Here is a 24,019-nt window from a genome sequence, read left to right on the forward strand (position 1 = left end):
CCAGTGAAACTCTTCACGCTCAGAACCTGAGCCACATTATCAAATCTATCTGGATGATCTGGATACTCTACTTTCTTCTGCACCCACTCCACCTTGTTGTTTCCCTCTGACAGAGAGAGATAAGTATTCGCAGTGTTTGGATCCAGAGTGACATCACATGCATCTACACACACAATAAACACACATTAGAGATCACGCCATCACACACACACAATAAACACACATTAGAGACCACACCATCACACACACACACACACACACACACACACATTTACACACAAAATAAACACACACAATTACATTCCATCATGTCCAAATAATTGGAGACCAATAATAGTCACATTTGAGCATTACAAGCAAAAAGAGGTGTTCAAAACTAGCTGTAAAACAGTAGGCTAAAGTTCTGGGGCCATCCACTTGACATTGAACTGACAGTGGCCCGTTCCCTAAAATGACTTTAATGTTCCTGAGGGAAACTGTTCACAGTTCAACAGAGATGTGTTTGGACCTCATTTCTTAGCAGTTATTGGTCTGTTCTGGACCAGAGAACTAACTACATATAAACTTAAGTTATGCCCATATTTCCATTTATTCCTGAGAGTCATTCGCAACTGAGAGCCATTACGATGTGAACATCACACGGTAAGTGTGTGTATTTGCCTGTGAGAGAGAGATACACTGGAAAAATTAAGAATTGGCATTTGTTTGTGCTAAGAAAATAAATTAAGTTATATGAATTGATGAATTCATCTTCTGCGCCTTCTAACTTCAGTAGCTGTGTCTAAATTCAGGGGCTGCATCCATCGAAGGGCACATTTGTAGACTGATTACGTCACAATGGCGTGACTAGACTGTCCCATTTCGGAGTATCCTTCACATGCGGCCGACAAATGTGTCCTTCTTTTCCCAAAAAACAAAGGATGCAACAAGACTTCATAGTTCATTGTGTGCTGTGGGGATTCCAGCATACTGCAGCATCAGCAGATGAGCAAACAGGGTTTTAAATGTACTATACTTTACATCAAATCATTACTGACACAAAAGGAGCAAAGGGCAGTTTATTAAACTGCAGGAAAATATAGTGTTTATCTATAAGTTTATTCATTCATTCATTCTCTGTAACCCTTATCTAGTTCAGAATCATTGGGCACAAGGCAGGAACACACACTGGAGGGGGTGCCAGTCCTTCACAAGGCAACACACACACTCACACCTATGGACACTTTTGAGTCACCTACCAACGTGTGTTATTGGACCCTGAACCAGTACGACCCTGAACTGGATAAGGATTACAGACAATGAATTAATTCATTCACTTAATTAAAGTTATGGCACAGGAGCGAACAGGAGTGGCTTCTAGTGATGGGAACAGCAGTCAAACAGGAAATCCACCCTAGAGTAGACTGTCCCATTTCAGTTTAGACTTTGAAATATACTGAGCACCATCATTGGAAGGATGCAGCCCCTGAATTGAGATGCAGCTCATGTTTTATTCAGTCAATTTTGGAGGAATGCTTGAAAATGTGTGTATGTATTTTACAAAAAAAACATGTCTTCTAATATCTCAGTAGACTATGTGTTTGGCTAAATTCTGCTTATGGTCACAACACTTGAAATTAATGTGCAATACAATATGCAATGCAATAGCCATCGAATTAAGCAAAATTCTGTCCCTTAGTACAATTTTCTTCACATGGCAAAGGTTTATAGTTTAACTCCTAGTAATGTTTACATCACATTTGAAAAGTGTATGGTTTAACCATTAGTAACGTTTACTCCACATTGTACATGTTTATAGTTTTATCATCAGAAATGTTTATTTCACATTGTAAAAATTCATAGTTTGTCCCTCAGTAATGTTTATTCCACATTGTAAATGTTTATAGTTTAATCCTCAGTAACATTTACTTCACATTGTAAATGTACATAGTTTAACCCTTGGTAACATTTACATCTCATTGTAAAAGTTTATTGTTTAACCCTTAGTAATGTAGGCTCAGTTTAGGCCTATCTACTAAAATGAAAGTATCTCTGTGGACTATGTCCATGCCAATGGCAGGTATTCCCTGTGAATTCTAAAGTGAAGGGTGTGAAGCGAAAATGCAAATTAACACCATTTATTGATTAATCTTGATTAATTCTTACTAAATTATGTAGGCCTTAGTGTGCAGCTTAGTGTGTGGACCTGAAGGGACTTGTTACATTGTGTTACTGCAACCCAGGAGATAGCGGAGACTGTGGGAAGAGGCTGCTGAGATAAGAAGGGAGACTAGATAGAGTGGAAGAAAGGCAGTCAACAAATTGAAGGCTTCCCTCACCGTCTGCATCCATTTTTCCTGACAGTAATAAAATAGGAGATAACGAGGCACCAATAAGGGTGTTTGGTTTGATGGAACGAGACGTGATGTAATAACGCCCAAATGGCACACACGATGGTGTATGTGACTGGGGTCATATATATACTGCATGATTAGTTTCAATAAAGCAAGAGATTGAGAGAATGCTTGACTCTGTGTCTTTGTTTCTCTGATTTCTCCTCAGGCCTGAGAATTGGTCTTCCTTCCTGGTTGCACTTATACAATTGCCATAACAAAGGGCCTTTCCTCAAATAAACTTCTGCTAAACACTGTCAGCGTCCCTCTGTGTAGGTAGCAGGCTTATGTGTGTGTGTGTGTGTGTCAGATAACAGTGTGCTGGCACATACTGACTTTCAGTTCCCTTCCTCCCCGAACTGAGTAGAGAAAACTGAAACTAGTTGAAACCCGTCTGGAGGGGAACTCTGGGACCAGAATGTGTCAGAATATCACAAATAGTTAGAGACAGAGTGAGCATCTGCATAATGTAACTTTGCTCATGGCCATAAGAGATAATGGAAGGATAGTTGTTGTATAATTAGGGAGGGGCTAGAGGTGTAAAGGCTTTTTGGAGAAACTGTTTCATAGGAGAAGAAGAATGAAAGAGAGGATTCTAGGCATTGCATTTTCTCTCCAAATAAATTCACTACTCATTTGATCCTGACCCAGAGAAGCAGTTATTTTTTTTTTCTGTCACAATTTTCAACCACAAGTAGTTGTAAGGTGATAGCTTACCCAGGGATGGGTTGAGGCCAGAAAACGAAATTCAACTAAAAGGACTTCCCAAATTAAAGAAGGAAAAGACAACTAAACAGACAAAGATGCCAAACCAAAAGATCTAAGAAAAGAAGAAAAGCAATAAGCTTAGAAACATGAGAATTTTTTTTTTTTTTTTTTTAAATAAGAGATGAAAGGCTCAAGAAGAGTTCACAGGAAAGAGACCAAGAAGAACACTCTAGGGACTATACCAAAATTACCGGCAAGGCTTGTATAGCACTCTTGAAAAGAGAAACCTGAGCAGTGAGGTGCATGTTGGCTTTCCTTAAGTAGGAGAGAAACGGGTGCTGCTGATTTCTCCTAATTAACAGCTGCGGAGGCACTTCTACACATCCAGGAGAGCTTTGCTCTGGAAAGTGAAGAGGATTTCAGCTCGTCTGATGAAAGCGGGGAGGACAGTGACGAAGAAAGATTTATTCTGGGATGCGGATTGATCCGAAGGAGGGTTTTTGTGATAGGTAAGTGAAATATTTCCTTTCAAATGAAACAAACCCACGCTTCACGCTTACTGTGTACACTCCGCGAATTCCGGGTAAATTAAAATAAAGAATAAATTAAATAAGTATTACTTTGTATATGAAAGCATAAATGAATGTAAAAAAACATGTAAGATGTATAATTATGTAAGAACGAGTTCATTCATGCTTATGTAAATACACTGAACGCTGCTGTTGTGTAAACGGCACATTCAAATGTAGCCTGTTGCTAATCTGAGTGTGAATGGCATGTTGTACATTAGTATGCGAGGCTCCAGTACCATAAGTGTGGCTTATTGTCATACTATAATGTGTAAATGGCTGTATATGTTTAGCCTAGTGTGGTAATGTCATGTGTAAATGGCCTGTGTGAATGTGATAGTGTCATCCTATGTAGCTTGTTATGCTATGTACTGCTATGTAAATCTCTGTAACTGCTCAGAAGACAATTACTAGGCTATGCATAAGTCATATGTATGTACTGTATTTGAAATACAAGTAATTAGTTGTAGTGACTGTTGGCATGTATAGATAATCTCTAAACTTCTAAGTTTAGAGTAAATTTAATCAAAATATAGATGTATGACACTCTTACTGATTCAACATTGTTGTTGCAGAGATAGTTCTGAAAAATGCATGTGTAACACTTTGAGAAAAAATAATTTCAGATGCGTACAATTTGTAAAACAATCAAGTCATGTCAGACTACACCAGAGTGTCTGAAAACCCCTCAGACTCCAGGGGGTTAATCTGGGCACAGAGGGGTATTATGCTCTGTTCATGAGGGTGAATTATAGATCTTATTGTAATTGTTTTTTTTTTTTTTTTTGACTGATTGACTGACTGTTTCACAAAAAAAATACTGGATTTTAAATAAAGGACTGTAAGGTCTCTCTCTCTCTCTCTCTTCCTCTCTCTCTCTCTCTCTCTCTTCCTCCCTCTCTCTCTCTCTCTTCTTCTTCTCTCCCTCTCTCTTCCTCCCTTCCTCTCTCGAGAGTCACCTAATATTTACTAACCCTGCTTTGCTCTTTTATCCTTAGACTCCTACATCAAACAGAGGACATACCTCACCCTCATCAGTCCACACCCTCAACCTTTCACCGTCATCCTTTAGAACTGCGAGATATACACTGTTTTACTTCAAATATATACAGACACCAGCCCCATGTTCTTCTGTCTCAGTCTTTTACTTCAAATATATACAGACACCAGCCCCGTGTTCCCTTCAGTCTTTTACTTCAAATATATACAGACACCAGCCCCGTGTTCCTCTCAGTCTTTTACTTCAAATATATACAGACACCAGCCCCGTGTTCCTCTCAGTCTTTTACTTCAAATATATACAGACACCAGCCCCGTGTTCCCTTCAGTCTTTTACTTCAAATATATACAGACACCAGCCCCGTGTTCCTCTCAGTCTTTTACTTCAAATATATACAGACACCAGCCCCGTGTTCCTCTCAGTCTTTTACTTCAAATATATACAGACACCAGCCCCGTGTTCCCCTCAGTCTTTTACTTCAAATATATACAGACACCAGCCCCGTGTTCCCTTCAGTCTTTTACTTCAAATATATACAGACACCAGCCCCGTGTTCCTCTCAGTCTTTTACTTCAAATATATACAGACACCAGCCCCGTGTTCCCTTCAGTCTTTTACTTCAAATATATACAGACACCAGACACGTGTTCCCCTCAGTCTTTTACTTCAAATATATACAGACACCAGCCCCGTGTTCCCCTCAGTCTTTTACTTCAAATATATACAGACACCAGCCCCGTGTTCCTCTCTGTCTTTTACTTCAAATATATACAGACACCAGCCCCGTGTTCCCCTCAGTCTTTTACTTCAAATATATACAGACACCAGCCCCGTGTTCCTCTCAGTCTTTTACTTCAAATATATACAGACACCAGCCCCGAGTTCCTCTCAGTCTTTTACTTCAAATATATACAGACACCAGCCCCGTGTTCCCCTCAGTCTTTTACTTCAAATATATACAGACACCAGCCCCGTGTTCCTCTCGGTCTTTTACTTCAAATATATACAGACACCAGCCCCGTGTTCCTCGGTCTTTTACTTCAAATATATACAGACACCAGCCCCGTGTTCCTCTCTGTCTTTTACTTCAAATATATACAGACACCAGCCCCGTGTTCCCCTCAGTCTTTTACTTCAAATATATACAGACACCAGCCCCGTGTTCCCCTCAGTCTTTTACTTCAAATATATACAGACACCAGCCCCATGTTCTTCTGTCTCAGTCTTTTACTTCAAATATATACAGACACCAGCCCCGAGTTCCTCTCAGTCTTTTACTTCAAATATATACAGACACCAGCCCCGTGTTCCCCTCAGTCTTTTACTTCAAATATATACAGACACCAGCCCCGTGTTCCTCTCAGTCTTTTACTTCAAATATATACAGACACCAGCCCCGTGTTCCTCTCTGTCTTTTACTTCAAATATATACAGACACCAGCCCCGTGTTCCCCTCAGTCTTTTACTTCAAATATATACAGACACCAGCCCCGTGTTCCTCTCTGTCTTTTACTTCAAATATATACAGACACCAGCCCCGAGTTCCTCTCAGTCTTTTACTTCAAATATATACAGACACCAGCCCCGTGTTCCCCTCAGTCTTTTACTTCAAATATATACAGACACCAGCCCCGTGTTCCTCTCGGTCTTTTACTTCAAATATATACAGACACCAGCCCCGTGTTCCTCTGTCTTTTACTTCAAATATATACAGACACCAGCCCCGTGTTCCTCTCTGTCTTTTACTTCAAATATATACAGACACCAGCCCCGTGTTCCCCTCAGTCTTTTACTTCAAATATATACAGACACCAGCCCCGTGTTCCCCTCAGTCTTTTACTTCAAATATATACAGACACCAGCCCCATGTTCTTCTGTCTCAGTCTTTTACTTCAAATATATACAGACACCAGCCCCGAGTTCCTCTCAGTCTTTTACTTCAAATATATACAGACACCAGCCCCGTGTTCCCCTCAGTCTTTTACTTCAAATATATAGGCAAGGCAAGGCAAGGCAAGGCAAGGCAAGTTTATTTATAGAGCACCTTTCATACAGAAGCAATTCAAAGTGCTTTACAGAAAAAGAAATTACATTAAAAGCCAGAGTAAAATCATAAATTCCAATAAGACAATTACATAAAAAGAGTAAAATGATTAAAATGATTAAAACAATTTAAAATGACAATAAATGAAAAGAAATAAAAGAAATAAAATGCCGTTACAGAAAAGTGCAGAATATTTTAAACTGAGCTGTAAGCCTGCTCAAACAAGAGAGTTTTAAGTCTTGATTTAAATGTGTCTAACGTTGGGGCACTTCTAATATTCTCAGACAGCTGGTTCCATTTAAAAGTGGCATAGTAGCTAAATGCTGCCTCTCCATGTTTAGTTTTGACCCGAGGCAGGACTAACTGACTAGTTCCTAAAGATCTGAGATCTCTGCTCGGCTCATATCTCTGTAGCAGATCTGATAAATACGCTGGTCCTACCCCATTGAGACATTTATAAACCAGTAATAACACCTTAAAGTCTATTCTATAACAGACTGGTATCCAGTGTAAGGATTTGAGGATGGGGGTGATATGATCTCTTCTTTTGCTCCGAGTGAGAACTCTGGCAGCTGCATTTTGAATCAGCTGAAGCTGTTTAATGGTCTTTTTTGGAAGTCCAGCTAAGAGACCATTACAGTAATCAATCCTGCTAGAAATAAAAGCATGGATAAGTTTCTCTAGGTCTGGTTTAGTCAGAAAATCTCTAATCTTACTGATGTTCTTAAGATGGTAAAATGCTGATCTAGTAACCGCTTTAATATGACTACTAAAACTGAGATCTGAGTCCATTGATACACCAAGGTTGCGAGCCAGTTCTTTAGATTTGAGGGCTCTCGAGTCCAGATACGTAGCCAATCTTTGTCTCTCAGTGCTATTCCCAAATAGTATAATCTCAGTTTTATCTTTATTCAGCTGCAGAAAATTGTGTCCCATCCAGTTTGTGATGTGTTCAAGGCACTTGCTTAATAAGTCAACTGGGCCAGAGTCGTTTGGGGACAGGGCCATGTAAATCTGAGTATCATCTGCATAGCTGTGATAGGACAGCCCATAGTTCTGTAGAATCTGGCCAAGAGGAAGCATATATAAATTAAATAAAAGTGGACCAAGAATAGAGCCCTGGGGGACACCACAGGTTACTGGCATGTTCTCTGAAATATTATTTTCTATTTCTACAAAGTAGTTCCTGCCTTCCAGGTAAGAAATGAACCACTTCAGGACTGTTCCTGAGAGTCCAACCCAGTTTGCGAGTCTATCTATAAGAATCTTATGGTCAATGGTATCAAAGGCAGCACTAAGGTCAAGAAGTAATAGAAGAGATACCTTTCCAGCCTCTGTATTTAAGCGGATGTCATTAATTACCTTGATTAGAGCAGTCTCAGTGCTGTGATTAGACCGGAACCCGGACTGGAATTTGTCTAGGCTACTGTTTATGGACAAGAAACCAGTGATTTGCCTGAAAACTATTTTCTCAATGATTTTGCCCATGAACGGTAGATTAGAAATTGGCCTGTAGTTACTTATCAGAGAAGATTCTAAATTTTTCTTTTTTAGAAGAGGCTTTACAACTGCAGTTTTTAGTGAGCTCGGAAAAACCCCCGACATGAGTGAGGTGTTTACAATGTGGAGTATGTCTGGTGCTATAGTGTGAAACACACTCTTTAAAAAATTGGTTGGTAGTGTGTCAAGACTGCAAGTGGATGATTTGAGATGATTAACTGTGTCAGTTAAAATATTACTATCAACAGTACTGAACTCTGACATTTTAACTAAGGAGTTTTTATGAGGTGATGGAGAGGGTACAGACTCATTGTTGGATATAGATGTACTAATCGCTTGTCTGATATTCTGGATTTTAGTGTTAAAAAAGAATGCAAACTCATTACATCTCTCAGTTGATACTAATTCAGGGGCCATTGGTGTGGGTGAGTTAGTAAGTCTGTCGACCACGGTGAAGAGGATTTTGCTGTTGTTAGTGTTATTGTTGATGATACTAGAGAAATAGGATTGTCGTGTTTTGCATATTGTCGCGTTGTATTGACGTAGCCTATCTTTGTAGATTTCTTTGTGAATATGAAGACTTGTTTTACGCCATCTGCGTTCTGCCTTGCGACACTCCCTCTTTTGGATTTGAACAACAGAAGCATTTCTCCATGGTGCTTTCTGTTTGCAAGACAAGGCCTTCATTTTAACTGGCGCAATCTCATCCATTACACTGACAATTTTTGTATTAAAACTATTCAGCAAATCATCAACAGAGTTGGATCGTTCACATGGTGTAGTGCACAATTTACTCATGAAAAGTGTAGCTGTGCAGTCCTTTATAATCCTTTTCTTGACACAAACTCTTCTATCTCTGATGACTGGTGAGGCCCACATATCAAAGAACACACAGTAGTGATCTGACAGTGCGACGTCCTTCACAGTCACTGATATGTTGAGACTCTTTGAGATAACAATATCCAGCGTGTGACCATGACAATGAGTACTCCCTGTAACATGCTGTGAAAGACCAAAAGAGTCCAATATGGCAAGTAGTTCCTTGGCAAAACAGTCCTTGGGATTGTCGATATGTATGTTAAAGTCACCAGCAATAACAAAATGGTCAAAGTCTGTAGAAATAAAGGACAGCATCTCTGTAAATTCATCAATAAAATTAGCGCTGTACTTCGGAGGCCTGTAGACAGTTACTAGTAATATCTGTGGTGTCCCTTTCAAAACTACACAGAGATTCTCAAATGTTGTGAAGTCTCCAAATGATAACTGCTTGCACTGAAAAGAACCATGGAACAAAGCAGCTAGACCTCCACCTTTTCTGCTGGCACGAGATGCATTTAAAAAATGAAAATCTGGAGGAGCCGACTCCAATAAAACAGTTGCAGCACTACATTCATTTAGCCAAGTCTCAGTTAAAAGTATAAAATCAAGCCCATGTGCTGTAATAAAATCATTAATTAAGTGTGATTTGTTTGTGAGAGATCTGATATTTAGAAGAGCTAACTTAGTAACTTGTGCACTTTGCCACAGAATCTCTGTTTCACATTTTATTTGCTGTAGATTGGCTACATTCACAGAATCTGACCTGAACTCTCTGTTCTTTCTCTCTCTGATAAGTACTGGAATGGGAGAGATTACAGGCATCAAAGGTCCAAGCTTGTTTTGAAAACATGTACTGCTGACATCATCACTGCAGCAGCCAGGACCCGAAAAACATCACTTTTCTTTGCCCTTATCAGCTGACGAAGCTGTGTGAAGCTCCTGCTGGCGATGGGGCCGTGAGCGAAGCTGCCTTTCCGGGGGTTGAGGAGCTTGTCTTTTCCGTTGAGGTGCTCTAGGTGGTGATGGAGTGTGATTATTCTTAGGGGACAGTCTGGGGGACTGCAGTGGAGAAGTGGCAGTAGATGATGGTGGAGTAGAAGCTGGGGTGGTTCTTCTTTGCACCTGAGGGCTGGCTGACAGGGAAAGTGACAGCCTTGTCCCAGCCGAAACCAGCTTCTCCATGGCTGCTGGGAGGTTCAGGTGGGGTGATGTGGGGGGGGAGATAGAGGACAAGGAGGATTCCTCTTGGGGTTTTGGTGTCTCTGGCAGCTGATAGAGTTGGTCATTGCCACTCATGTCCAGTGTCTGCTGCTCCCTCAGGTCGTCCTCAGTGGAGAGAGGATGTTCCGGCTCTGACATGGTGTCATCAGCTTGTACAGGAGAGTCCCTGGATGTTGATGCTGATGCGCCACCCCCAAGAGAAGTAGATAGATTGCACACTGAGAAAATGAGATTGTCTGTCAGAAGTTTAACACCCCTCTTGTTTGTGTGCAGTCCGTCTCTCCTAAAAAGTTCTCTCTTCCCAAAAAACAAGTTAAAATTGTCAATGAAGTTCAGTCCATTTGACCTGCAGCTGTTCTGTAGCCATGTGTTTAATCCCAGTAACCTTGAGAACATATTGGTGCCTCCTGCAGGTAGAGGTCCACTGATGAAAAATTGTATGTTGAACCTACTGAGTGTGTTAATGAGGTCATTAAAGTCTCTTTTTAAAACTTCAGACTCCTGCTTGATAGTGTCATTCTTTCCAACGTGTACAATAATCCTCTTCACATTGGTGTACTCAGCCAGTACAGCTGGAAACTTTGCAGTAAGTTCAGGCACGGTGATGTTTGGCTCGCATCTCACTATGAGTTTTGGGTTTGTTACCCCATTAACAGTGTCATCTCCAAAGATCAGGGTGTCTGCAGTAGGTTTGTTAGAGTTTTGAGACTGACTGACACTTCTGGCACTTTCTGTGCTGTGTTCACTGCGTTTGTGATTCTCACGAAGGGCATGCAGTGGTTCAAACCTGTTTTTCAGCTGCAGTGAATAAGACCGGTTTTCTGGTTTGGGTCTGTGCTGTGCTCTCTCAGCAGCAGTGTTAGGTTTAGCAGCTGAAATCCCTGGACCAGCTGTGGTACCAGGAGTAGAGGACGAGACTACAGAGCTATACAAAGCACGGCGCTTGGGTCTAGCTTCAATCTGCACCCATTGCCCGTCTCTAGTTGTACTCACAGCAGTGTTGCCATTTACTCGATCCTCTGGTCTAGATCTGTGTCCCTCCACTGTCCGCTGCTCCGTTAGGTCCTCAGCCCACTGTCTGCTGCCCGTACTCCCACTCACTGTTACTCCTCGCGCAGGTCCGACATGCCAGTCCTTAAACTCTGATAACAGGTTCCGAAAATCCCTTTCCAAAGCTGACATTCTCTGTAGAAGTCCGTAGCAATTCTGACAGCACATGTGTTGAACAAAATGAAGAGGCATTTCACAAGTTTCTTCTACTGTAGCCTGATGAAATATCCTGGTTGTTGGAACAGTCCTGGTTCTTAGAGCAATCACACTACTTTAAAAAGTATCAAAAGCAGAAAATATCCAGTTTTGGCTTCGTAGTGCTGCTGATATGTGTATATTTAAAAGCTCAGATACTCTATCACAGGAAAAACAAGTCGGTTTTGAAAAAATAAAAGGAAAGAAATAGAAGATAGCAGAGCTAAGCAGCAAAGCGTCTGAACGGCAAGGAAGCAGGAAGCAAGGGACACCAGCCATATACAGACACCAGCCCTGTGTTCCCCTCAGTCTTTTACTTCAAATATATACAGACACCAGCCCCGTGTTCCCCTCAGTCTTATACTTCAAATATATACAGACACCAGCCCCATGTTCCTCTCAGTCTTTTACTTCAAATATATACAGACACCAGCCCCGTGTTCCCCTCAGTCTTTTACTTCAAATATATACAGACACCAGCCCCGTGTTCCCCTCAGTCTTTTACTTCAAATATATACAGACACCAGCCCCATGTTCTTCTGTCTCAGTCTTTTACTTCAAATATATACAGACACCAGCCCCGAGTTCCTCTCAGTCTTTTACTTCAAATATATACAGACACCAGCCCCGTGTTCCCCTCAGTCTTTTACTTCAAATATATACAGACACCAGCCCCGTGTTCCCCTCAGTCTTTTACTTCAAATATATACAGACACCAGCCCCGTGTTCCTCTCAGTCTTTTACTTCAAATATATACAGACACCAGCCCCGTGTTCCTCTCTGTCTTTTACTTCAAATATATACAGACACCAGCCCCGTGTTCCCCTCAGTCTTTTACTTCAAATATATACAGACACCAGCCCCGTGTTCCTCTCAGTCTTTTACTTCAAATATATACAGACACCAGCCCCGTGTTCCCCTCAGTCTTTTACTTCAAATATATACAGACACCAGCCCCGAGTTCCTCTCAGTCTTTTACTTCAAATATATACAGACACCAGCCCCGAGTTCCTCTCAGTCTTTTACTTCAAATATATACAGACACCAGCCCCGTGTTCCCCTCAGTCTTTTACTTCAAATATATACAGACACCAGCCCTGTGTTCCCCTCAGTCTTTTACTTCAAATATATACAGACACCAGCCCCGTGTTCCCCTCAGTCTTATACTTCAAATATATACAGACACCAGCCCCATGTTCCTCTCAGTCTTTTACTTCAAATATATACAGACACCAGCCCCGTGTTCCCCTCAGTCTTTTACTTCAAATATATACAGACACCAGCCCCGTGTTCCCCTCAGTCTTTTACTTCAAATATATACAGACACCAGCCCCATGTTCTTCTGTCTCAGTCTTTTACTTCAAATATATACAGACACCAGCCCCGAGTTCCTCTCAGTCTTTTACTTCAAATATATACAGACACCAGCCCCGTGTTCCCCTCAGTCTTTTACTTCAAATATATACAGACACCAGCCCCGTGTTCCCCTCAGTCTTTTACTTCAAATATATACAGACACCAGCCCCGTGTTCCTCTCAGTCTTTTACTTCAAATATATACAGACACCAGCCCCATGTTCCTCTCAGTCTTTTACTTCAAATATATACAGACACCAGCCCCGTGTTCCTCTCAGTCTTTTACTTCAAATATATACAGACACCAGCCCCGTGTTCCTCTCAGTCTTTTACTTCAAATATATACAGACACCAGCCCCGTGTTCCTCTCAGTCTTTTACTTCAAATATATACAGACACCAGCCCCGTGTTCCTCTCAGTCTTTTACTTCAAATATATACAGACACCAGCCCCGTGTTCCTCTCAGTCTTTTACTTCAAATATATACAGACACCAGCCCCGTGTTCCCCTCAGTCTTTTACTTCAAATATATACAGACACCAGCCCCGTGTTCCCCTCAGTCTTTTACTTCAAATATATACAGACACCAGCCCCGTGTTCCCCTCAGTCTTTTACTTCAAATATATACAGACACCAGCCCCGTGTTCCTCTCAGTCTTTTACTTCAAATATATACAGACACCAGCCCCGTGTTCCCCTCAGTCTTTTACTTCAAATATATACAGACACCAGCCCCGTGTTCCTCTCAGTCTTTTACTTCAAATATATACAGACACCAGCCCCGTGTTCCCCTCAGTCTTTTACTTCAAATATATACAGACACCAGCCCCGTGTTCCCCTCAGTCTTTTACTTCAAATATATACAGACACCAGCCCCGTGTTCCCCTCAGTCTTTTACTTCAAATATATACAGACACCAGCCCCGTGTTCCTCTCGGTCTTTTACTTCAAATATATACAGACACCAGCCCCGTGTTCCCCTCAGTCTTTTACTTCAAATATATACAGACACCAGCCCCGTGTTCCTCTCAGTCTTTTACTTCAAATATGATATGGAACCCATGGACAGAAAGAACACAGCACAGACACCACTCTTCTCTGTGTTTTACTAAATGTGTCAACTTTTCTGAAGAAGGGTTTGTAGTTTACAAAAACAAGTTGACAAATTTTACATCTATTGTCAAGTGTTCTCATTAGTTCACATTCCATTTATTTTAATGGAGCTAATATTCTTTTCACACACACACCCCATCATTAATGATTTAAATTTGATGTGAGCAGCTAAGGGTAGCCAATGCAGCTCAACTAATAGGGGCGTGATGTGCTCTTTTTGGTTGGTTGAAGACCAGGCATGCTGCAGCATTCTGGATCATCTGTAGCGGTCTCACAGCACAGGCCGGAAGACCTGTCAGGAGGGCGTTGCAATAGTCTAGACGGGAGATTACTAACGTCTGAACGAGGAGCTGTGTTGTATGTTGAGTTAGGTATGGCCTAATCTTCCTTATGTTGAATAGGGAGAAGCGGCACGATCGAGCTACAGCGGTAACATGATCTGCGAAGGTCAGCTGGTCATCAACCATGACACCTAGGTTTCTTACAACCTTGGTGGGAGCCACTGATAGGGACTCTAGCTTGATGCTGATGTTGTGGAGAATAGCTTGCTTGGCTGGGAGGACCAGTAGTTCAGTTTTGGATAAATTCAATTGGAGGTGATGTTCCTTCATCCATGTAGATATGTCAGAGAGACCGTCAGAGATTTGAGTTGCCACTGAAATGTCTCCTGGAGGAAAGGATAAATAGAGCTGTGTGTCATCTGCATAGCAGTGATAGGAGAAGCTGTGCGAATGTATGATTGGGCCTAGTGAGGTGGTGTACAAGGCAAAGAGGAGGGGTCCCACTGAGCCTTGGGGCACACCTGTGGTGAGGTGGTGTCGCGCTGATGTATGTCCAAGTCATGACACACTGAAGGATCGTCCAGTGAGATAAGACTCAAACCAGGAGAGTGCATTGTTCTTGAAGCCCATGTCAGTGAGTTTGTTTAGTAAGATGTGGTGGTTGACCGTATCAAATGCTGCTGATAGGTCGAGCAGAATGAGAACTGAGGACTGACCTGTTGCTTTGGCATCTTTAAGAGCTTCCATTACTGACAGAAGTGCAGTTTCCGTCGAGTGGCCGCTCTTGAAGCCGGATTGGTTTGAGTCAAGAAGGTTATGTTGAGAGAGGAATTTTGTTGCCTGCTTAAAGACAGCTCTTTCAATGATTTTAGACAGGAAGGGGAGGAGAGACTCCTCCTTTGATCACCACCTTAACGAGCCTAGGAGCTATGTTGTCGGGGGCAATAGCCCCTGGTAGGGTCTCCCAAGGCAAATTGGTCCTAGGTGATGGGCCAGACAAAGAGTGATCCATAAAGACACAGATGAAATAGATAAGATCATGGACACAGCCTCCCTTGCCCGCAGCAGGGTTACCGGAGCCTCACCCTGGAGCCAGGCCTGGGGGAGGGGCTCCTTGGCGAGCGCCTGGTGACCGGACTTTCACCTATGGGGTCCGGCCGGGCTTAGCCCGAAGGAGATACATGGGTCCACTCTCCCATGGGCCCACCACCTGTGGGAGAGGTAGTAATCCTGGTCTGGTGCATTGTGGATCGGGTGGCGGTCGGGGTCGGGGGCCCTGGCGTTCTGATCCTCGGTTACTGAAACTGGCTTTTGGAACATGGGACGTAACCTCTCTGGTGGGAAAAGAGCCTGAGCTGGTGCGCGAGGTTGAGAGGTACCGGCTAGATATAGTTGGGCTCACCTCGACACACAGTATGGGCTCTGGAACCAATCTCCTTGAGAGAGGCTGAATGCTCTTTCACTCTGGAGTTGCCCAGGGTGAGAGGCGTAAGGCAGGTGTGGGCTTACTCATAGCCCCCCGGCTTAGCGCCTGTACGTTGGGGTTTACCCCAGTGGACGAGAGGGTAATTTCCCTGCGCCTTCGGGTTGGGGAAAGGGCTCTGACTGTTGTTTGTGCTTATGCACCGAACAGCAGTTCAGAGTACCCTGCCTTCTTGGGGACCCTAGAGGGAGTGCTGGAGAACACTCATTCTGGGGACTCCATTGTTCTGCTGGGGGACTTCAACGCTTATGTGGGTAATGACAGTGAGACCTGGAGGGGCGTGATTGGGAGGAACGGCCCCTCTGATCTGAACCCGTGTGGTGTTCAGTTATTGGATTTCTGTGCCTGTCACAGTTTGTCCATTATGAACACCATGTTCGAGCATAAGGGTGTCCACAAGTACACCTGGCATCAGGATACCCTAGGCCGCATTTCGATGATCGACTTTATAGTCGTATCATCTGACCTGCGGCCATATGTTCTGGACACTCGGGTGAAGAGAGGTGAGCTGTCAACTGATCACCACCTTGTGGTGAGTTGTATCAGATGGCGGGGGAGGATGCCGGACAGACCTGGCAGGCCCAAACGTGTGCTGAGGGTTTGCTGGGAACGTCTGGCAGAGGAACCTGTCAGAAAGATCTTCAACTCCCACATCCGGCAAAGCTTCGACTGCATCCTGGGGGAGGCTGGTGACATTGAGTCCGAGTGGGCCATGTTCTGGACCTCCATTGTTGAGGCAGCTGAACGGAGCTGTGGCTGCAAGGTTGTCGGTGCCTGTCGGGGTGGCAATCCCCGCACTCGGTGGTGGACACCCCGGGTGAGGGGGGCTGTCAAGCTGAAGAAAGAGTCCTATCGAGCCTGGTTGGCTCAGGGGACTCCGGAGGCAGCCGGCAGGTACCGAGGAGCCAAGCGGCTCGCGGCCTCGGCAGTCGCTGACGCAAAAACTCGGGTGTGGGAGGAGTTCAGTGAGAACATGGAAAACGCCTTTCGGTCGGCTCCGAGAGGTTTCTGGCAAACTGTCAGGCGACTCAAGAGGGGAAAGCAGTTTTCCACCAACACTGTATATGGTGGGGGTGGGGAACTGTTGACCTCAACAAGGGACATCACCAGACGGTAGAAGGAATACTTCGAGGATCTTCTCAATCCCACCAGCACGTCTTCCGTAGAGGAAGCAGAGCTTGGGGACCCCGAGGGGGGCTCGTCTATCACTGGGGCTGAAGTGACCAAGGTGGTAGGGAAACTCCTTGGCGCTAGGGCCCCGGGGGTGGATGAGGTTCACCCCGGGTTCCTCAAGGCTCTGAATGTTGTGGGGCTGTCCTGGCTGACATGTCTTTGCAACATTGCGTGGACATCGGGGGCAGTGCCTCTGGACTGGCAGACTGGGGTGGTGGTTCCCCTTTTTAAAAAGGGGGATCGGAGGGTGTGTTCCAACTACAGGGAGATCACACTCCTCAGCCTCCCCGGTAAGGTCTATGCGGGGGTACTGGAGAAGAGAGTCTGACTGATAGTTGAACCTCGGATCCAGGAGGAACAATGCGGATTCCGCCCTGGTCGTGGAACACAGGACCAGCTCTTTACCCTCGCTAGGACCCTGGAGGGTGCATGGGAGTTTGTTCAACCAGTCTACATGTGTTTTGTGGATCTGGAGAAGGCATTTGACCATGTCCCTCGGTGTATTCTGTGGGGGTTGCTCAGGGAGTATGGGGTACTGGGCTCTTTGTTACGAGCTATCCAGTCCCTGTACAAACAGAGCAGGAGTCTGGTTCGTATGGCTGGCAGTAAGTCTGACTGGTTTCCAGTCGGAGTTGGACTCCGTCAGGGCTGCCCGTTGTCACCGGTTCTGTTCACAATTTTTATGGACAGAATTTCTCTGCGTAGCCAAGTGGCGGAGGTTGTCTGGTTTGGTGGTCTCAGGATTCCAAGTCTGCTTTTTGCAGATGATGTGGTCTTGTTGGCTTCATCGAGCCGGGACCTCCAGCTCTTGCTGGACCAGTTTGCAGCCGAGTGTGAAGCGGTAGGGATGAGGATCAGCACCTCCAAGTCCGAGTCCATGGTACTCAGTCGGAAAAGGATGGAGTGCTCTCTCCAGGTTGGAAGTGAGATCCTGCCTCAAGTGGAGGAGTTTAAATACCTCGGGGTCTTGTTCACGAGTGAGGGAAAGATGGAGTGTGAGATTGACAAGCAGATCGGTGCAACGTCAGCAGTAATGCGGGCTCTGCACTGGTCCGTTGTGGTGAAGAGAGAGCTGAGCAGAAAAGCAAAGCTCTCGATTTACCGTTCAATCTACGTCCTAACCCTCACCTATGGTCACGAGCTTTGGGTAGTGACCGAAAGAACGAGATCGCGGGTACAAGCGGCTGAAATGAGTTTTCTCCGCAGGATGTCTGGACTCTACCTTAGAGACAGGGTTAGGAGCTCGGACATCCGGGAGAGACTCGGAGTGGAGCCGCTGCTCCTCCACGTCGAGAGGAGCCAGTTGAGGTGGTTCGGGCATCTGGTTCGGATGCCTCCTGGACGCCTTCCTGGAGAGGTGTTCTGGGCATGTCCAACGGGGAGGAGGCCCCGGGGCAGAACGCCTCGGTATACCCCCGGAGGAGCTGGAGTCGGTGGCTGGGGAGAGGGATGTCTGGGTTTCTTTGCTCCGACTGCTTTCCCCGCGACCCGGATAAGCGGTGGATAATGGATGGATGGATGGGAGGAGAGAGACTGGTCGGTAGTTCTCTACTATAGAAGGAGCAAGAGAAGGTTTTTTGAGTAGAGGTCTTACTTGAGCTTGCTTGAAGGTGTTTGGAAATGTTCCAGAGGTTAGTGAAGAATTGATTACATGAGTGGCTGCGGACACAATGGGCGGGGCTATGGTTTGCAGTAGGGTGGTAGGAATGGGATCCATTGGACAGGATGTAGGATGGCCACCTCTAAGAAGATTTGATACCTCGTCTTCTGTGTGAGGAGTGAAAGAAGGGAAGGAAGCAGTAGGTTTAGGAGGATTCAAAGGGAGAGCCGGAGGCTGTGTAGAAGGGTCAGAAAACCGGCTGCTGATTGCAGCAACTTTGCTGGTGAAGAAGTCAGCAAATGTGTCAGCAGTGAGGTTGGTTGCAGGGGGTGGAGGTGGAGGGTCCAGCAGAGACTTGGAGGTTGACACTGACACAGCTTCCAGGTGTCAGTAGCGTTGTTGATTTTGTCTTGGTAGAATTTCTTTTTTTGCAGAGGTGACATTTGTTGAGAAGGCTGACAGCAGGGATTGTAGTTGTGTCAGGTGTGATGGGTCTTTTGTTTTTCGCCATCTCCTCTCAGCAGCTCTGAGGTTAGTGTGCATTCATGAGCCCATGAATAAGGGTGAGCAAAAGATGCTCAGTGTTTGTATGGGGTCAGTAGTGCACCATCTTGCTGGAAAAACTCAGGGAAAGTGCCAGCTTCAGTGCATAAAGAGGGAAACACATCATCATTTATAGCATCTATATAAATATAGCAAATTTTCATATCCAGTGGCCTTGAGGCCATTTTTGAAGAATGGCCCCACTATCTTTGTACCCCATATACCACACCATCAATTTTTGTTCCAACAGTCTTGGAGGGATCTATCCAATGTGGGTTAGTGTCAGACCAATAGCGGTGGTTTTGTTTGTTAACTTCACTATTCACATAAATGTTTGCCTCATCACTGAACAAAATCTTCTGTTTAAACTGAGGGTCCTGTTCCAGTTTTTGTTTTTCCCATTCTGCAAATACAGTGCGCCGATCTGGGTCATTCTCGTTGAGATGCTGCAGCAGCTGGAGTTTGTAAGGATGACATTTGTGAGTAGCTAATATCCGCCGAAGGGATGTTTGACTGATGCCACTCTCCAGTGACATGCGGCAAGTGCTACACTGTGGTCTCTTGCTGAATGAAGCTAGGACAGCCACTGATGTTTCTTCATTAGTGACAGTTTTCATGAGTCCACATTTTGGCAAATCCAACACTGAACCAGTTTCACAAAAGTTGGCAAACAGTTTGCTAGCTGTAGCATGGGAGATGGGTGGTCTCGGTTAATATCACCAACCATTCCCATTTTATTAAGGTGTGTCCATATAAATGGCACACCCTGTATAACAAAGAGGAAATAGTTACTTTGTGATCACTGGCTCTAATGTGTTATATTCACTATGGAGACTGTAATGTGCACAGAGACACAGGACAGAGTGAGATATACCGGCTGTGGGCCGGGGATCTGACAATTTCTGCTGATTATTTGTTGGAGCTGATCTCACTGCAGATGAATAACTGGTGTCTGGGAGTTGTGTGGAGTGGGAAGCAGGGATTTTAACTACAGCATGGTTTTAAAACAAAAACACCACTGAAATGACACTCAAACAATTATAAAAGTGACATTTTTGACATTACTCAAAGAACTTACCCATATTAACCTTAACCTTAAAACCTAAATTAACTTACCTATTAAACATAATGTGTCCCCACTGAAGGAACCAATAATTTATGTAGAAACACCTACATTTCTGTAAAAACATCTGATACTAAAACAGTGCTGTAACAGAGGTCCAGTCGCCATGTTTCCAGAGAGAACCACCTTCTCTCTATGGCTTTAATAATCAGGAGGTTTGTCCTGTTTTAGTGTTAAGTTAAAGTCTAACAGAGACACTGTAAATAAAGTGGTCAGAAGTTCACTTCTCCTGAAAAACCCAGATCGCTCACCTCTGAATTCAGATAAAATTTCTGAATTTTAGCTTTGATTTTATCAGATTTTTTACATGTTCTATTTACAAATGTAAACATTTCACCATCTCACAATTTAATCAAATGCCATAAAATGATATTTAAAAACAAAATACTCAGATAAATATAACTCAAATATAAAATACTAAGATGGAGTCACTTATGTCAGTGATTTATCTCCAGATCCAAACACCTACAGAGAGGTTAAAGAAGAGCTGAAGAACACAGTGGTTAACACCACCCTGATTCAGAACAGATTTTTTCAGAAAACGTCTTTCTGCTGAGATCTGCTGGAGGTTGATGGAGGAACTGAAGGCAGGTTGAATTTTGGAAGTTTATTGTTGGGGCTCAGATCAGAATCAACAACATCAGAGTAAACACAAAGATAAAGTTCAGAAAGAAACAGACCAGGAAACTAAACTAAAAGAAGAGCTATAAAACACAAGGAAAGCCATGAAAACCCACTCCGAGCCTCCCCCCACCCTCTGGATTAAAGGAGCCCCAGTAAAGACCTGCAGGTCACGCTCTGTGTGTGTGGACCCCCTCTGATCAAATGCTGGTGTTGATTTAATGAGGGACAGTGAGAGAGAGCTTCTCTACAGAGAACACACTCCTACATGGTTTAATACACACTCTCTTTAGAGGAGAGGTTCACTATCTCTACAACATCAACTCAACCTTCATCTGATCAGGGACACACACACTTCACAGATTTCACACACAGGGTTAGTTTCCAAAATCTGCATTGGGCAGGAGAAACACTGCCACATTCTTCAGAATGTTGACCTGATTACGACCCTGATTCACCTCCATGATGACAAGCTTGTTCACTCCTCCATACACCTGAGAGAGAGAGAGAGAGAGAGAGAGAGAGAGAGAGAGAGAGAGAGAGAGAGAGAGAGAGAGAGAGAGAGAGAGAGAGAGAGATGAGGATTGTACACTGTAGTTGATAACAGTGAAGTTCAGTTCCCAGCTCAGGCAGGATCACCACTGTTCACAATAAGAGTCCCTAGAGAAATGTTTTACTCTACATCTGTCTACTGTGGAGGACCAAATATGACATTACTATAAAATAAAAACATATATATTTATAAATACATATGTGCGAATAAATGAAAAGATAAATTTTTAATGAAAATGACATTCATATATAAATGTTATGATCCATATTTATACATCTATTTATTTATGAAGTCTCAGTTTGTCTTTTTTCCAGAGAGAATTAACATCAGAAATAAATAAATGTAGAAATGTTAAAACATATAAATATATTCATTACTGAATGTATAAATAAATAAACAGAACATTACATTCATTTAATGTCTTGTACATCATTAAAATGGATTTATTATTTTGATTGATTGATCTGTCATTTTTTTGGTCATCCAGAGCAACATATTCTAACATCATTCTACACAACAACAGAGTTATGACATCACAGAGCTTTCACTCCACGTTATATCAGCTGTTTCTAAGAACCCTGCAGACCAGGACCAGGCCAGTATAATATCAGAATTCTCATGAACAGATGTTACTGATGATGTCCTTTACAGGGTTTTACAAATTATTTTTCAAGTGATCTACATTTTATCCCTTGATTTATATCATTACCCAGGAAACACACTCTGAACATTTACTACATTATTAAACAAAATATAATTAACGTTTGACTGTTTGTTTCTCTAAAAAACTGTTAACATCAGAGTTAGGGTAACAAGGAGTAACAGTTGAGTTTGAAGGAACAAACTCTACTGATCTGTCTAAACTGATGACGGAGCTGTGTTCAGTCCCACACAACAACAACACACCAAGACACGATGAGTAAACACAGCTTAACGTTACCAAAAACGTTGTTGTGGTTTCTAAAGACCAATGTTCCCCTTAGAGATGGGGTTTAGAGATGACAACAGATATATTTAGTGATATCTGATTGTGGAACTCTTCCGAAGGAGAATGAGGCCCTAAATGTAAATCCAGCAGCTCCTCTGATATCACTGCAGACTGGTGCAGAGCTGCTACAGAGCGGTGCTAGTCGCCTGGGAATGAAGCGCTGCTCTGTTCTGATGACGTATCAGGGTGTTGAAGGGTCGTTGTAGGGGGAGATTTAACCACTGCACCCTGTAACTCAACCCCAAGGTGAGAGAGGACACTCAGAAACAAGAGGGAGTGGGGGGTGTGGGATGGTGAATGGGATTCACCCTAAAGTGAGTACAGCAGCACCTGGGACACTACAGTCTGGGTTACAGCACAATGTACAGCTTCCAAAAGGGGCTGTTTGTGTACATATTAATTTTGTGTTTGTGTCTCTTAAAAGTACAATTATTTTTTTCCACTCAATCAGCATGATCTTAACTAGAACCTTTAGCTTTAACCTTCGTTCAGCTTGTTCTTGTTTTTTATGGGATTACACATTCATTACCAACAGAAAATATAATCACATATAAATATTAAGTATACCTTGATTCTGTAGTTCTGTCCATTAACAATCTGGGTTTGGTACGTCAGAGCCGTAAAAGGAACAAACTTCTGTCCAAGCTTAGTTTCAACTTCGGGCTTTAGCTGAAAAAAAAAAAAAATTAATATTAAGAAAAACATACCACTCAAGGTTTGGAGTTAACTCACAAAAAGCACACATCCCTTCTTCACTATTGTTTGAATTAAGTTTGTATTGTTTTTTTTTTTAAATACATTAAATCTTTAACTCCTACTATGCGCCTAAATTGTCCAGACACTCCTTTGTTCTGAGAGAGTTTAGCTTTAAGCTGCTCTCGGCCTGGACCTGGTGTATAAACTCTGTATTAAACATGAACCCGGACACTGTGGAGAAGCTGCACTTCAAATTAAAGTCTGTTCTCAATGCCAAGTGTGGGCTGGAGGTGTCTAAAGCCCACCCAGGATGGGGATAGGGTTCAGTGTACAAAGCAGGGAAGATATACAGCATGATATTTCAGGTTTGGGGCATCACTATCCTGCATTCAGTAGTTTTATCATGCAATTATAACAATTAATGAAATAAACAGAAAGAGTTTATAAACTCTCATGAACTTTAGAAGAAGTGTTATCAGTTTAGACCCAGATTAGACACAAGGTATCAGGTTTTCCGTCAGTGAAATGAATAACACACTGGAACACAGCAGTGGGTTTTAATTCTGACCCTGAGCAGGACGGAGCACTTACAGAAGAATAAATTACAGAGAAGAAAAATATTCACCTTCCTGCAGATCTCATTCACGCTGTTGTCAGCATTTCTCCACTTTGACCATCCTCCAAGTTGTGGAGTTGTTGGAGCAGACTCTGCGATCGCAAACAAGACAACAACGAGCAGGAGACAGAAGCGAGACGCCATGGTGCTGAGGAGAGTCTTTCAGGAGAAGTGACACCTCTGAGTGAGTGGAGTGTAGTTCTGAGAGTGAGTTCAAACTGCTGTAAAGCTGCTGTATTTATACCTGCATCTTCATCACTATCACCTTCATCTCTCAGCACAGGAACCAATCAGAAATTAAACCACACCCTGAAGCAATAATAAGAGCCTTGCCTCATTTTCCTGTGAAACCTGTTCCTCCAGATGTTTGGAAAAATGCTTCCTGCTGTCATCTGAAA

General features: G+C 43.3%; 1 protein-coding gene across 1 annotated transcript; it reads right to left on the reverse strand.

The window, feature by feature from the left end:
• Positions 1-20,725: 20,725 nt before the first annotated feature.
• Positions 20,726-23,817, reverse strand: LOC136699043 (cystatin-B-like). Its single transcript, XM_066673482.1, has 3 exons — positions 23,631-23,817; positions 22,877-22,978; positions 20,726-21,262 (listed from the first exon to the last, which is right to left on the reverse strand). The coding sequence occupies exons 1-3, from the start codon at positions 23,763-23,765 to the stop codon at positions 21,146-21,148; spliced, it is 354 nt and encodes a 117-aa protein (XP_066529579.1). The 5' UTR covers positions 23,766-23,817; the 3' UTR covers positions 20,726-21,145.
• Positions 23,818-24,019: the final 202 nt, after the last annotated feature.

This window comes from Hoplias malabaricus, chromosome 6, assembly GCF_029633855.1.
Source record: "Hoplias malabaricus isolate fHopMal1 chromosome 6, fHopMal1.hap1, whole genome shotgun sequence".
Taxonomy (NCBI): domain Eukaryota; kingdom Metazoa; phylum Chordata; class Actinopteri; order Characiformes; family Erythrinidae; genus Hoplias; species Hoplias malabaricus.